The following is a 14820-nucleotide window of genomic DNA, read 5'->3' as shown; positions in this document are numbered from 1 at the left end:
TTTTCAATAGGCCTGCATCTGTACAGTCTTCATGTTTGTTTACAAAATAAAAGTACTGAAGTCCCACCCTTCTCTTCATTCCCACCTGCAGGATCATGTAGTAGCATTGGTACAGAATAGGAATGAAATGCCCATTCTCCTCTGCTTCCATGTTACAAGTGGAATATAGTAAATGAAGTATAAAATTATACATTCTGTAATAACTTAGAAAACAAGTTCATAGATGTTTAAGGCTTTTTAAATATTTAGAAGACTTTTCGTGAAACAGCAAATCACAAATTTAAAAGCTAGCCACTAAAATAGGGGGGAAATGTTGGCCTAAGAAATGGTTTGAATTGGATAACTCTAGGCAAATATTTGTGAATTGGAGACTGGGAGAAGTGAACCCTTTCCTCTATTAACAGAGAGATTTAGCAGACAAATACATAAGCATCCAGATCACCATTTTGTTCAAGTCAGAGACAGTCTTTTGAAAAAGAAAAGAAGAAAAGAGAGAAAAGAAAAGTAAAAGGAGTTTCAAATGAAGAGCATCTAAGTTCAGCATTATAAAACTGGCATGCATCCCTGGTGGTTTTCAAAAATCAGGATTACAATCTGTGACTGCTTATTTCTGATTGGTGTAAATTGGAGGAAGAATGGTACATTAAAGAACCAAAGCACATAACACATTTTGAGGAAGGAAAAAAAGAAATCTAAAAGGTTATGGTCTAAAGGTACAAAATACCTTATAATGAAAATGGTACTCCAGCTCTGACCACTACTTATTTAATTGACAAGGAGCTAGAGGAGTCCATTTGACTCAGGGAAGGAAAGATGTCAGCTTTTCTACACATTTTTATATGATTGATGTATCAGATAACTATTACTTGCCAACAATCATCATTAACAATAGATATATATATATATTTCCATTCCTATAACAAAAGCAATTTTAAGATGTTAAAATACATAGGCTTTGAGAGCTTCAAGATTAGAATACAAATCAAAAAGTTCAAAGGTATGCCATGCCAGAGGACAAGTTCTACAGAAGAAATATTATTAAAGCTGTGCGCAGTCCTGCCAGCCAATGAAATACAGGGCTCAGGAACGTAGACCAGCCAGTGTTTTGTAGACCACTTTCAGAAACTAGAAAAGCAATCACATCAGGAGCCAAGAACCCAACACTTTAGCGTCTCTTCCATCATCTTCGAGCATATCAACTCCTTGGACTGCAACTTTAAATTCTTCTAGCATGTGCAATTTACAAGTGTGAACAGTCTAATCTCATTGAGAGCTTTACAACCCACAGAAGTTCATGGTTGACTTTGAGGAAGCTGTGATCTCAAAGAGTTGTTAATTGCAAGCCAAGAATCCCGTTGGGAAGAATGTGAGGGTACCAAAGGGTACAATCCCCACCGTATAAAAAGCTTCTTTCTGATTGGTATCAGTAATTCATTCCAGATATGGGTACGTTTAATGTTCTCAGCTTTAGGCTTGATTTGTCCTTAGCTAATGGGTTACCTGCAAAGGAAAAAAAAGCATGATCAGCATTTCATCAATAAGCAATAGCCTTTAAAAAATTGAACACAATATAAAACCAGCATTATTGGGATAGGAGAGGGACAGAGAATATGCATGCACATGAGTTTCAAAGTTCTGAAAGTTTCTCTTTCAAACCAATTCCATAGACCTAAAGGATATGGAACCATCCAGTGAAAACTCTCTCTTCAAGATATTTATTTCACATTGTAACTAGATATCTACAGAGTCAAAGTGGGCAAGAAGCTTTCTCAGTCATTCAGATGACCCCAACTTTGGCCTGAATGATTGGACTTGGCTGTCCTGACATTGTCAGAACCCACTAGATGGTTTTGCAACCCTCTTTCACTATCATGTCACACGAAGTATGAGATACAGAAATTCAAAATGGATTTGAATACCTTGGATTTCATAAAATGACTTTTATCTGGACATATACTCTTTTTTTGGAAGGCTCCTAGATTTCCCCCACTGTTGCCAATAGAGGAAGCAATGCTGAACTACCATTCTATTTTTTTTCCTGCTCCCTAATAGGATTTAAAATAGGGAGCAACTCAAACTATAACCTTCATTCTTTCATTCTTGAAGTGTTTTTTACCTTCCATAGTACTCCATTTGGTCCTAACTATATTTTCATTTTTTTAATAATTCAAAAAGATGAATAGCAGAATTTTAGAAGAAAAATATTTATGCACAGGAGTGAATGCTTACCCTATTATTTTACAGTATTCAGAGGTTTTTATGAACTTGACTAGAGTAGAATTATTCAAGCAAATTCAAAACACATGAACTACACAGAGACAATTAGAAGGAATATTTCACAGACTACCTATACCTATATAGACCTTAAAATATGAAGGCTATGTTGGGAGAGGGTAGGGATTAAAACTGAAGCATATGCATATCACATATATATATATATACATATATACATATATATAGTGTGTGTATATCATATATATTATGCATAGGAGAAATATTTCTGATGAGTCTGTCTACAATTCGCACCTTCATCCTTTTTTATGATGTCAGAGAGGAACAAGACTTTGTGTAAGGAACAGGAGAACAAACAATATGCTATGAAGAGAATTCTAGCTTTAGAATTACAAGAATCTTGGTTTTCTCCCTTAGTAGCTATGTGACCTTGGATAAGTCTCTTCCTCTTTCTATGTCTCAGTTTTCTCATCCGTAAAAGATATTAGACCAGATGATCCTTAAGGTCCCTGCCAGCTCTGACATTCTGATTCCATACCAGATGAAATCCAATAATTATAACTAAATGGGATGTCTGGTTCTCTCTCCCTTCTTTTTTTGGAGATGAGTCATTTTTCTTCAGGATTAAAACTTTATCATTAGCAAAAATGTTTGCTAATGTGCAGAACAGAAATATTAATAAAAAGCAATTAAAGGTATAGTGCAAAACTTTGAATTTTCCAATGCTACTCTAGCTTTAAATGCTTTAAAAGAAATAAATGAAACTGTGATCTATATTTTACTGATGCAGTTGGTTATAAAGCAAAGTCGACTTATTTTTAGTCATTAGAAAGAAAATTGCCATTAACATATTTAAAATGTCTCCCCCCTATTTCTGCAGTGACAGTGAGATCACAGAAACACTTGCATACTAAGAGTTGAAAAGGGATGTCTGAGGGATAGATCATATACCATATTGACGTTCGGAAACATTTGCTGAAAAAGAAGAGTGGCTCACTTGTTTATATCAGTTGTGTTGAGATAGAAAAGTGACAGTTAAAGGACAGAGAGGAGAAATGTCAATCCCCTATAGCAACATTTGCAGTTGTATATTTGTTCTCCAGCTTTTCATGTTGTTTCACCAAGATGACTCACATTCCTCACCCTGTCCCTTAACACTTCATATAGTCATGCTACACACTTGTGCTGGAATTGCTCCTGGGTGGATCTCAATAGAACTTTTAAGGATTGAATTTGAAGATTCACATATTTTGACAGGAAAGTTTTAAGAGGCTGCCAATGGTTGCTGACCACTGATATAAATCTAAAGTTGTCGCTTTCTGATTGAACCTCTTCTCAGTAAATATTCAGTGTAATTGCTCAGATCTTCAGAACTATCTTTTCAGAACACTCTCCTTTAATGTAGGGGAAAATTAGAAAATGCTAAAAGGGTGTCACACATCCCCAAATTAGGCTTGTATGTGATATTGGAACTGAAAGGGGAAATGAAATCATTTAGCCATCCTATTTAGGGGGAAAAAAGAGATAATAGGATGAATGTGGACCTTCCTGAGCAAAAGTAGGATAGAAATTTGCAAAGCACTTCTAGGCCTTCTTATGTTGGCAAATATGTACAATGCATGCTTTGTTCAGACCTCCATCTTTGATGGAGAGTGGCACCATATTGCTTATGAAATGCCAAATTGTGACTCCCTCAGTTATCAATTTATTGGGGTTTTTCCTTAATAAAATACTCAAAGAATTTGACTTTCCAATTTAAAGCACAGGTTAGGTCATCAATAAAGTGAAATATGCTGCATTTTGTCTTTAATTGCTATCAAATATTTTATTTACATGATACAGGAACATATTGTTTTTCTGCCTTGGGAGCAGAAGAAAAGTGGTGTTTGACATTATACTATCTATTCCTGTTCCAAGTGGAGACAATTCATCTGCTTAATCAAAGACTCTCTAGCATATTAGATGTGGTAAGGGTGAGACAGAGATAGATCATTCTTAGTGTGAGTAAAAATGGGTATGTTTTTCATGTATATTTTAAAATAATCTAACTTCACATGAGGGAGGGCAGCCTATTTTTAAAAGCATGATTTAGTGAATGGAATGAGAGTCAAAAGGAATAAATAAGAGACACTCTAATAAATATATTTTACAGGGAAGATACATAGTTATGGAACAGAGATAAACACTAACCAACGAGTCTCAATTTTCAATGCAGCATAAGTAAATCACGCCTCTATCAGCAAAAATGCTAGATGGAACCTTCAGATTCAGAGCCTTGGTAATTCTAAAACAAAACAACTCTTCTAACAAAGCAAAGATTATTCTGGATAATGGAGAGACAAAGTAGTATATTGTATAGAGGATAAGCTTTGGGGTCAAGAAGAGCTATCTGGGTTAAAGTTCCATCTCTGTTACATGCTGACTTTCTAAGCATGGACATGAAATTTAACTTTTTAGTGTCTTACAGATGAGTTACTACTCTGCATTGGTTGAAAGAGTTTCCTAGATCAGTGAAACCACTAATCCAGACCAAAAAATCCACAAATTAAACATTGTGATATGCGCACTTAATGGAGTACTTAACATTGCAAAAACAATGTATTAAGTATGAGCATCAGTACATCATACTGGATAAAGAACTGGTATAAAAAAGACCTAGTTTTAAGTCCTGATTCTGGCATTTATTAACTATGTAACCATGGACAAGTCATTAGAGCTCCCAATGCCTCAGAAAACTCTAAGGATTTAAGTTACAGATCTGTGTTGGTGGAGGGAATTTTCCACAGCAGGAATTTCTCCAAAATATCAAACACCACCCCCCCAAAAATAGGTATATGATTAATTATACTTAACTCTTGTACTTTGTCACAAGAGACCTCTCATAAAGTGGGAGTAAGCTATAAATGTGTGGAATATAAAAACAAATCACATCAGTAAAACTTTTTAAAAAATGAATTTAGGTGTATGATTAATTTTGCTTAATATTTTTACTTTGCTATAAGAGACTTATGATGTGGTAGTAATTTATGAAGGTACGGAATATAAAAAACAAAACGTATAATTTTTTTAAAGAAAATTAGTTAAATGTAGGGGTTTCCCCTAGCACCTTTTCCTTATGTCCCATCTACTCATTCAACAAGAAGTAAAATCTTTGTCTCATCTATTTATCCAACAAGGAATATAAGCTTGCTGTCAGAAATTTTAAGAAAATAAAAATTTGAAAAACTCCCTCACTATGTGTCAATATACATTTGAGACCTCTTTCCAAACTGGATTGCTTGAGTAATATTGAGACTGTGAAACATTTTAAAGCCACTATATTTAAAGGAAGATTTTAATATAGAAAAGAGTGTTGCCACATTGTCATGGCTCAAAACCAATGACCTGATTTCCTAATCTTTTACCCCTCAGAACATCACTTTGGGCAGAGGCCAAATATTAGAAGTTTTACCTACCATGAAGGATTTTCCTGGAAGTTTTCAGTAACTGAAAGCAGAAGGTTGCAATAAAATGGGATTCACAAAAAAAGAGAATAACACTTGCTACCATGAATACAGACTGTCTTCTGGTTCTGAGGGCAAGAGATAAAATACTGCACTGCACGAGGGAGAGAAATGGTACTCAGACTGTTATTGTTATGCCTTGAGCTTCATACACTATAATCACCAGCTCAGTAAATTTCCCTTCCCTAAGGCAATATTTTACACAGCTGTTCTTTTTTGTGTAAATCTTCCTTGTGTGTGCTGCACATCAACCCTTCTGGTTTTTGAAAATGGTCTGCTGCAGAGAACATGCAAAGGGAAAATAATAACGTTTGTTGCTCCAGACAAAGGCACAAAATGATACAGGGAATGACCTGCCAGGAAAAAAGGAGCTAATCTGCTTGCTTTTTAAGAGCCGGATTAATGTTTTAAGGTTTCAAAAGGCATTCAATAAATTATTTATTCTAGCATTTTTTTCTGAGCCCTGAAAAAATTAATATATTAAAAAAAAGTTTGATGGAAGCTCAAGTTCCATGAATCTTTTAACCGACTGAAATTGAGAAAATAGAGGTAAATAGCAGAAATACCAAAAAAGAAATTCAAAATAAAAGAAAACATATATCTCGGTGCAATTGTCATTTGGTCATTTCTTTTTAAAGGTGTCAGCAGGCACAATTTTATTTGAATATCCTCTCAATTTGTGGGTAAATTGAGGAGGGAAGGAAATCCCATTAGTAATGATTCCTATCTGCCCCCTTCCCAGATAACAATATTGTCTCTATAAAATGGGTGAAACCCTTAATCAATTGGAAGATTAGATAATTTCACATTCTTTCTATGAAAGCATTTTTTCTTGCTAATAACAAAAAAAAGGTTTTATATTAGTATAGCTTTGGGTGGTGGTAGTGTTTCTTTGTTTTTGTTTTTCCCCCAGAGATGGAGGAGGTAGGATCTAAATCTATAATTTCATTGGTGTAGGAACTTCTGGTGATTAGTAGATCAGCAACCCTTCTACAATTTAAGAGTCTCAGAAAATTGTTTGGGATGCTCAAAGGTTAAGTTTGTTCAAGGTTACACAGCCAATACATGTCAGAGACTGAATTTGAACCCAGGTTTCCCTCAGGCTAATGCTGATTGTCTCTCTACTACACTATGATGAATCTTCCTTCTGCCACCAATAATGTTATTGATAATATTTATATTGTAAAGTCATGTTATTATTAGATAATCCAAATTTCTCATTGTTTTATGATAATGATAGCATTTAATGACTACATATTTGATCAGCAAACATCTAACTATTCTTGCTTAGTATACAACTCCACACTTTCAAAAGTGCTCTATCCTCTCTGACCTTTCCCATTAGATTGTGAACTCCTAAGGAGCTAGGACTTTCTTTTACCTTTCATTGTATCTCCAGCACTTACCAGTGCCTGGCACACATACTTGTTGACTGTCTTTTTTTTGTTCTATTCTATTCTATTCTATTCCATTCCATTCCAATTCTAATTCTAGGAACCCTAGACTCTAGATCATGACTTTGCACAGCTCTCCCTCACTCAAATCCAATTCACTTGCAAGTGAAGACATCACCCTTCTGATATCATTGGTCCTCTTTAGAACGAAGGACAAACAACAGCAAGTCTAAGAACAGACTTTGTATCTCAGAGATAGGGATTGGGAACTGACCTGTGAATTTAATTGATACATGAAAGAGGAAAGTCCTTCTATCAATGTAGTTCAGCACCTTCTCTGCAACTATAGTCTTAAAAAAGGATTCTTTACCTGAGTTTCAGGAATTTGTGTTTTATTTTTTTGTTTTGTTTTGTTTTATATTTTGATAGCTATATTTCAGAATGAGTTTCATTTTAATCCTATGAATTTTATTTTCTGTATTTAAAAACATTATTCTGAGAAGGGGTCCATATTCTTCTCCAGACTACCAGAGGACACCAAGACACAAAGAATGTCAAGATTATTGGCATTAGAAAGTTATTTAGAACACTGAAATGTTAAGTGACCTGCTCAGGGTCATTGGAAGGACTTGACCCCAGGTTGGCTTTAATGTCAGCTCTTTATGCACTAAGCCATGCTACCTCTCACTTAGAAATACAGTATAGGAAATCAGTACTGTACACTCACTACTTTGGCATGAAAGTGGTAATTATGTCCATACCAAAGTTATCTCAACTTTTGCTAATTTTGTTACTAATAGCTGCCTGGGTGTTTGCTTTATTTTTGCTATTTTCCACTCCTAAAAAAAGGTATTCATTTCTAGACCTAAACTATTTGGGGGGGGGAGGGGAGAGAATAGGATGAGGGTGTGGGGAACTGAATCCTCCAGCCAATTTGGCTGGCTCCATTAATAAAAATAACCAGAAAAATGAAATATCTACTTCATTATTTAGATTTTCATCCTGCCACATTGATCTGACACACAAAAAATAGATTCTTTCCCCAATTTGGTCTTAAAACCCTGCTACGAGGACCCACTGAGCAATTCCCACATTCTTATGGATATAAATTTGATCTGTGCAGGTACATTAGAGACAAGAAAGGGAATTATAGATATTGAAATTGATTTCATAAAGAAGCAGTTACATTTTCACTAAAATACCTATGAAATTTACATAAACCTTTAAACTTGGGTTGAATGTTCAATCTTCTTTAGGTTAGCAAAGTGGCAAGGTATTTTTTTCCAATATTGGCGTGGGACCCCTGTAAGATTTATCAATAGTTTGTTTTTGATTGCCGAACTCCTCAGAGACAACTGGCATTTGAAATGTGGGGAAATGGGTTCAAATAAATCTTTCAATACACAGTTTATCTAAAATATGGCTTTTACTTGATAAGGGAGTAGAGGAAGAACCTGACATCTTTGCTCTTCTTAGTTCTGGTTTGAATAAACTTGTTCATTTTTAGACTGATTGTTCTTTTAACGCAAATGTATTTTTTTCTTACTTGGCTTTAAAAGTACAATGCATTAAACTCTTATTTCACTTTCTGTGTACCAAAGGCACAGTTAAAACATAATTACTCTACAGAAGATAACTTTCTCACTGAAGCTGAAGGTAGGATGCTGTGAGGTTGGGACGAACTGTATATGAACTCACTTATTTTATTTTAAGGCAACTTATAGGATGAAATATTAACAACATGATATGAACATGTTAATTTAACTGGGTAAACTTCCAAGAACCTGACCTGGCAATCTTTGTGCGCATGTAATCACTTGTGTTAGAAGATGAATTATGCTAGGGAGAGAAATGATAAATTAATAACTTTAGGAATAAGCATATACCTATTTTGTTTGTTTGTTTTTGGAGGGGAGAAGGCAGTGCAATTGGGGGTAAGTGACTTGCCCAAGGTCACATAGCTAGTAAGTTTTGTCAAGTGTCTGAGGCCGCAGTTGAACTCAGGTCCTCCTAACTCCAGGGCCAGTGCTCTACTCACTGCACCACCTAGCTGCCCCACTAAACCTATTTTCATCACAAAACAAATATATTTTGTCCTTCAAGATATAGGAAGTATTTCCAGACAAACTAGAAGTACTGGTTTTCATCCCATAATTGTGTTTCCTCATCCAAAGCAACTAATGGTACAAGAGTTTGAATGAGCATTTATTTTAACAACTGGGACACCAAAGGGCACTTGTTTTAATTCTTTAGCTAAGATTTCTACCAAATAACATTCTAATCATTCCCATATCTTTTTTGGTAAATATTCAGTGGCACAAAGAGCCTTTGGCTGTTGGAAGAATATTTGTTGCTAATAATTGTGAATGTATGTGGTAGGGTTATAGAATCATACACTTTTGAGCTGGGAGGGAACTTAGAGGTCATCTAATTCTGGTCTCTCATTTTACAGATGGTGAAACTGAGGCCCAGGGAGATGAAGTGATTTGCCCAAAGTCACAATATAGTAAACAGAACAACCAGCATTTGAACCCCAACTTTCTTTCACCAGGTACTGACCCTCTCACCCCTATACTATTGCTCTGTAGCTACATATACACACATGATACTGATGTGTATATATATATATATATGTATATGTGTGTGTATTCATTCATATATATGTATATAATATCATATGCATATACCTACATATATAATAACTATGAGCACTGCGCCTGTGTTGGGTGCAGGGTGTGTGTGTGTGTATGTGTGTGTGTGTGTGTGTGTGTGTGTGTGTGTGTGTGTGTGTGTGTGCGTGTACAAATAGGCGCACAATATCAGGACCAAGAAACAGAAATCTACCATATGCACCAAGGGGGAAGATCTTGATGCAGTGAACTTTCTTCCTACAAACATTGCTTTTTTCTCTCTATTCTAAATATATATTCTGAAGAACTTTTCACGTGGACAAAGCACGCGAACATCCCAAATGTCCACTTACCAGATGAGTCGTAGAAATCGGTCAGACATTGATCAGAAGTTTGGATCAGGTGATTTATGTGGTTTCTCCTACCTCTTAGTGTGATGTACTTGAAAACTGCTAAACTTGGAAGTAGCAAAGATCAGTGTTCCAATCAACCCTCTGACACTTACTACTTTCTTACCCTGACTAGTTACTTAAGTGACTGTGGTCAGTCACTTAAGTTCTCTCTGCTTCAGTTCCTTATCTGTCAGGTGGAAATAATATGCTCTGTAATATCTACTGCACAGTGCTATTGTAAGGATCCAATGAGATTGATTCAAGAGTGCTTGGTATGACTTTAAAGTGGTATAGAAATGTCAGGTATTATCATGATTCCATATACCATTCAATTTTTAGAACATAGACATAGCATTAGTGGAAATAACCTTGGAAAATGTGGGGAACTGAGTACAGGGATAAGCTTTTTTCTAAATAGCTTTTAGACTACTAGCTGTGTGACCCTGAACAAGTTACTTAACTTCCATTTGCCTCAGTTTTCTCAACTGTAAAATGAAGATAATAATAGCATTTACTTTTGCAGGGTTGCTGAGAGATAATACAGATAATATTTGTGAAGTTCTTAGTAACAATGCCAGGCACATAGCAGGCACTGTGTAAATGCTTATCCCCTTCTCTTCCCTAGCTGAGCTCTGAAAAATATATATATATATGACACTTGGTAACCATTTTCCTGAAGACTTAGTTCTAGTTCTATTATCCTCTGTTAACTATTCATATGTCCTTGGCTGAGTTACTGAACCTTTCTAGATCTCATTTTCAACAACAATCATATAGGTTAGATGAAATCTCTAATATCCTTTCCAGCTTTAGCATCATGTGATCTTTCTGAAGTCTCATGATCCTTAGTTTTTATTCTGATTGGGCCAGAACCTAAACTCATTGAAGTAATAGCTATCATGTAGTACTCAGGAAAAAACACTTAATAATTATATTAGAATACCAATCTAGTGTGAGATATTAGCACAGACACAAAAATCTGTCAACAGTTTCTAGCTGTTTCCTGCACTCGGCAAATGAAGATTTGGGCTGGTAATGAATCTCTTGAACAGATGGACTTGTGTTGTTTCTTGGAACTTTGAAAGCAGTAGTACAGCATGCCCACCACCAACTCTTCTGCATGAGTCATGAAAGCAGATGACAGTTTGCATCACCACTTAGGCACATTCATGCCCTCTAGAGCAGGGGAACTGATTCTCTTTGGATGACTTTCAATATTAGCAAAACAACTTTTCCTAGGCTCTTTCTCTGTGGCTCATAAATTCCTCTGGGAGTCAGAGGAAGAAAGTTGGGGCTTTTCTCCTGCTACTCTGACCCCCACTACATGTTCCTTCCGGGTTTTTTTCATAGTAAACAAAGAAAGCTGACTGGACCAGAGTATGACGGGATTAAAGAAAACCTTTGCAGAAGCATCAAAATAACTAAACCAAAAGCCCTTTAGAGAATCTGGGTCAATTTTTCAGATATTGACTTTGCATACCAGTACACTTCTCACATTTTAAATGAGAGCCTCTAAGTGGATTCAGTTGGGATGTACTTTACATGATAAATTGGATACCAGATTTACTACGTACATATATATATATATATATATATATATATATATATATATATATATATATATATATATATATATATATATATATATAAGTTTCTGCCACCATCACGTCTCTGTACCCAGACATATCCCAACCTCATCCCTTTCCGCCACTACAAATAGATTGTATGTTTGGTCAAAATTCTATACCCCTAAAGAACTCTTACTTTGAGTGAGAAGTGTGAATAGCATTAAGATTAACAGGAAGTAAAATGGGTGGTGGGGAGAGACTGAGTCCAAGAAATAGTCTTTTTAGATTCCTAAGAAAAGATGCTGCTTTACTGCTTGATATATGGTTTTTCTACTTAGCTATGTCCAATAGAATTTCCCTGCAGGCAGAAACTGTTTCCTTTTGAGCTTTGTACCTCTAGCACCTAGGACAGCACTAATAAATGCTTATTGATTTAATTGGAATTCAATTGAATTGGTTTAGATCAGAGATGTCAAACAAGCAGAAAGGGGTCCACAACAACTCCCAGGTGCTGCTGGACCAGATAAAAATGTAATTGGGAAATATTTAACAAAATAAATTTTAAAATACAATAAAACATAAATAGTATCACACTTTAAAATTAACTCAATTGGCGGCCCACAGGGATCCTTATGTATGGATTAGTGGCCCTTTTTTTTCTATTCGAAATTGACACTGTTGTTTTGGATGACTAAAGAGAGCATGATCGATTGAACTAATAAAAATAATTCTTGCCAACCATCTTCCAATCTAGTTTAAACTAGGATCTAGGACCATTCAGCCAGGTCTGTGTAGGATTATTTATAATTCATTATTGATTATTAATTATTAAGTGTATATATAATTATAATAATTATTATTATTTATTTATATGAGGCAGTATGGTACAGTGGAGAGAGCACCAGATTTATAATAAGAGGAAATAGGTTCAAAGTCCATTTTTGTCACTTACTACTCAAGTGACATTAAGGAAGTCATTTAATATCTCCGTGCCTCAATTTCTTCATCTGTAAAATGAAAGGATTGGACAAAATAACTTATAAGGTCCTCTCCTAGCTCTAAATCTATGGCACTATTAATTTCTAATTGTCTACATGTTGATGTGCAGTCATTCATTCTAGTGTTGGGAAATCTCAGCTGAGCCTATGGGATCTGATTGGGTCAAAACGCAATCTCCATTTGGTTGACAAAGATTAAATAGAAATCCAGAGGATTATGTTCACATTCAAGGCAGAGAATCAGATGGCTTAATTCATTTCACACTATTTTCCTGAGTTAATAGATGTTTTCAGCACTGACAGAGGCCAAGGAAGACACCCTTATAGCTTGTGTCACCCATTATTTAGCCTTTGAAAAAGCAGTATACAGAGAAATTGCAACTGATGGTATGAGATGTCTAATTGAATGGACTGAGGATTACAAACTGGCTTTTGGTGACCAATTGAGTTCCTAGTGTAGAGCAAGGTCTGTCTACTTCTGTTCCTTTCAGAGTAGAAAATGTAAAGCAATTTTCCAAAGAAAGGAATCCCTGTAGGTAGCCAAGTATTTCCTTCTTTGCTCAGTAAGAGGGTTCTCTGCCCTCTGACCCTCCTTCCCTAAAGCTTCATCAAATGAACCATGGGGCCCTTAGAAAGGAGGGGTGCCTGGAACACTAGCAGGCGCTATGATAAAGAGGATGTCACAGTTAATCCTTTGAAGATGGTGTACACACCTGCTGTTTTGTGAGAAATAAACCAGGACAGGAGCACATTTCTGAAGTGGTTTTGACTCAACGAAACTTCTGGCCCTTCCTTAGAATCCGACCAACACTAGGATTCATCACAACTAGTGCTCTAACGTGGAGCCAGAGTGTTATTTTGTGTGTGGAATAATCAAAAATTGTCATCGAGCAGAGCAGAAACCTCCTCTTTCTACTTCTCCATTCGGAACTTGAAGAGTTTTACACGTTTGCCTAAGGAATAAACACATGTCAGGTACTCTACTGTTCAAATGTTATTTACACATAACAAATCTTGAGGAAAGGGGACATTTTTACTTTAGAGAAACAAGTGTAAAGTGACAAAGTATTTCTTTTGTTATCAGCAAAAATAATGTCCTTTACCCAACCCACCCCAAAAAAGTACATCATGGGAAAGCCTTTATACTTCAGAGTAAAATGATCAGTTGAATTTTTGTCAATCTCAAAACATTACTTCAATTTCTGTAAAGCCTAAATACACAGACATTGGTTAAAACATAGCAATTTTGATAAGAATAACAATGACCCTTATTTAGAGTTGGTGAGAAAAGAGTTAAGAATCATAAAAAAGAATATAGTACAGAATATAAATACCATTAATTTGAAGACATGAGGGGATAGTGAGCTTAGCATATATGATAGATGGGTGGCATCATATAGATATTGATAGGCAGCCCACTCAGTTTCCTAAAGAACCTCAAAGATATCAAAACACCATGCATTCAAGTTTTATAGAATTGAGGAGCTCCTAAGAAATATTAAGTGATTATATAATTCAGATTGTGCTTGTGTGGATTGTGTAAACTAAGTGATATAAAAGAAGCTTTGCTACACACAATTGAAGACAAAGGATGATTAAAAATTTTAATAATTGAAAGTCTAATAAGCATTTATTACTGGAAGAATATCTTCCTTCCTTTTAACATATTTTGCATTGGATCCTATATTTAGAGCTGGAAAGGACCTTAGAAAACTAGTCCAACTCCCTCATTTAACAGATGATGAATCTGAGGCCCTGAGAGGGTCAGTGGGTTTACCCAAGGTCACGTAAGTAGTAAATGACAGAGCTGGGATTTGAATCAGGTCCTCTGACCTCAAATCCTATACTGCGCCATCTCTTCTCTGTGAATACTGAAAAGAATATGATGGTAATGTGGGTAAAGCAAAAACATCATGTCATAGAAGATTCTATTATTTCTATTTACTACAGGTACTCTACTTCATGCATGTGGTTGTTCCAAACCAAGTTCATTGGTAAACGAATTATAAAGATGGCTTACATGGTTATTTCCATGTTTGCACCACTTAGCTGGGAATATATTGGTTTTTAAGCCTGAGAATTAAGCTCAAGAACTTCATGGAT

The 14820-nt window shown here is 35.5% G+C and overlaps 1 protein-coding gene across 1 annotated transcript in view; it reads right to left on the bottom strand.

Moving 5' to 3' along the window:
• Positions 1–717: 717 nt before the first annotated feature.
• TAFA2 (TAFA chemokine like family member 2) overlaps positions 718–14820 on the bottom strand; it is a 139507-nt gene continuing 125404 nt past the window's right edge. The window contains exon 4 of the mRNA XM_036758350.1: positions 718–1500. Within this exon, the coding sequence (XP_036614245.1) occupies positions 1489–1500 (12 nt within the window). The 3' untranslated portion in view covers positions 718–1488. The remainder of the gene's footprint in view (positions 1501–14820) is intronic.

The sequence above is a fragment of the Trichosurus vulpecula genome, chromosome 5 (assembly GCF_011100635.1).
Source record: "Trichosurus vulpecula isolate mTriVul1 chromosome 5, mTriVul1.pri, whole genome shotgun sequence".
NCBI classification, from domain to species: domain Eukaryota; kingdom Metazoa; phylum Chordata; class Mammalia; order Diprotodontia; family Phalangeridae; genus Trichosurus; species Trichosurus vulpecula.
This window is presented reverse-complemented; position numbering and strand designations above follow the sequence as displayed.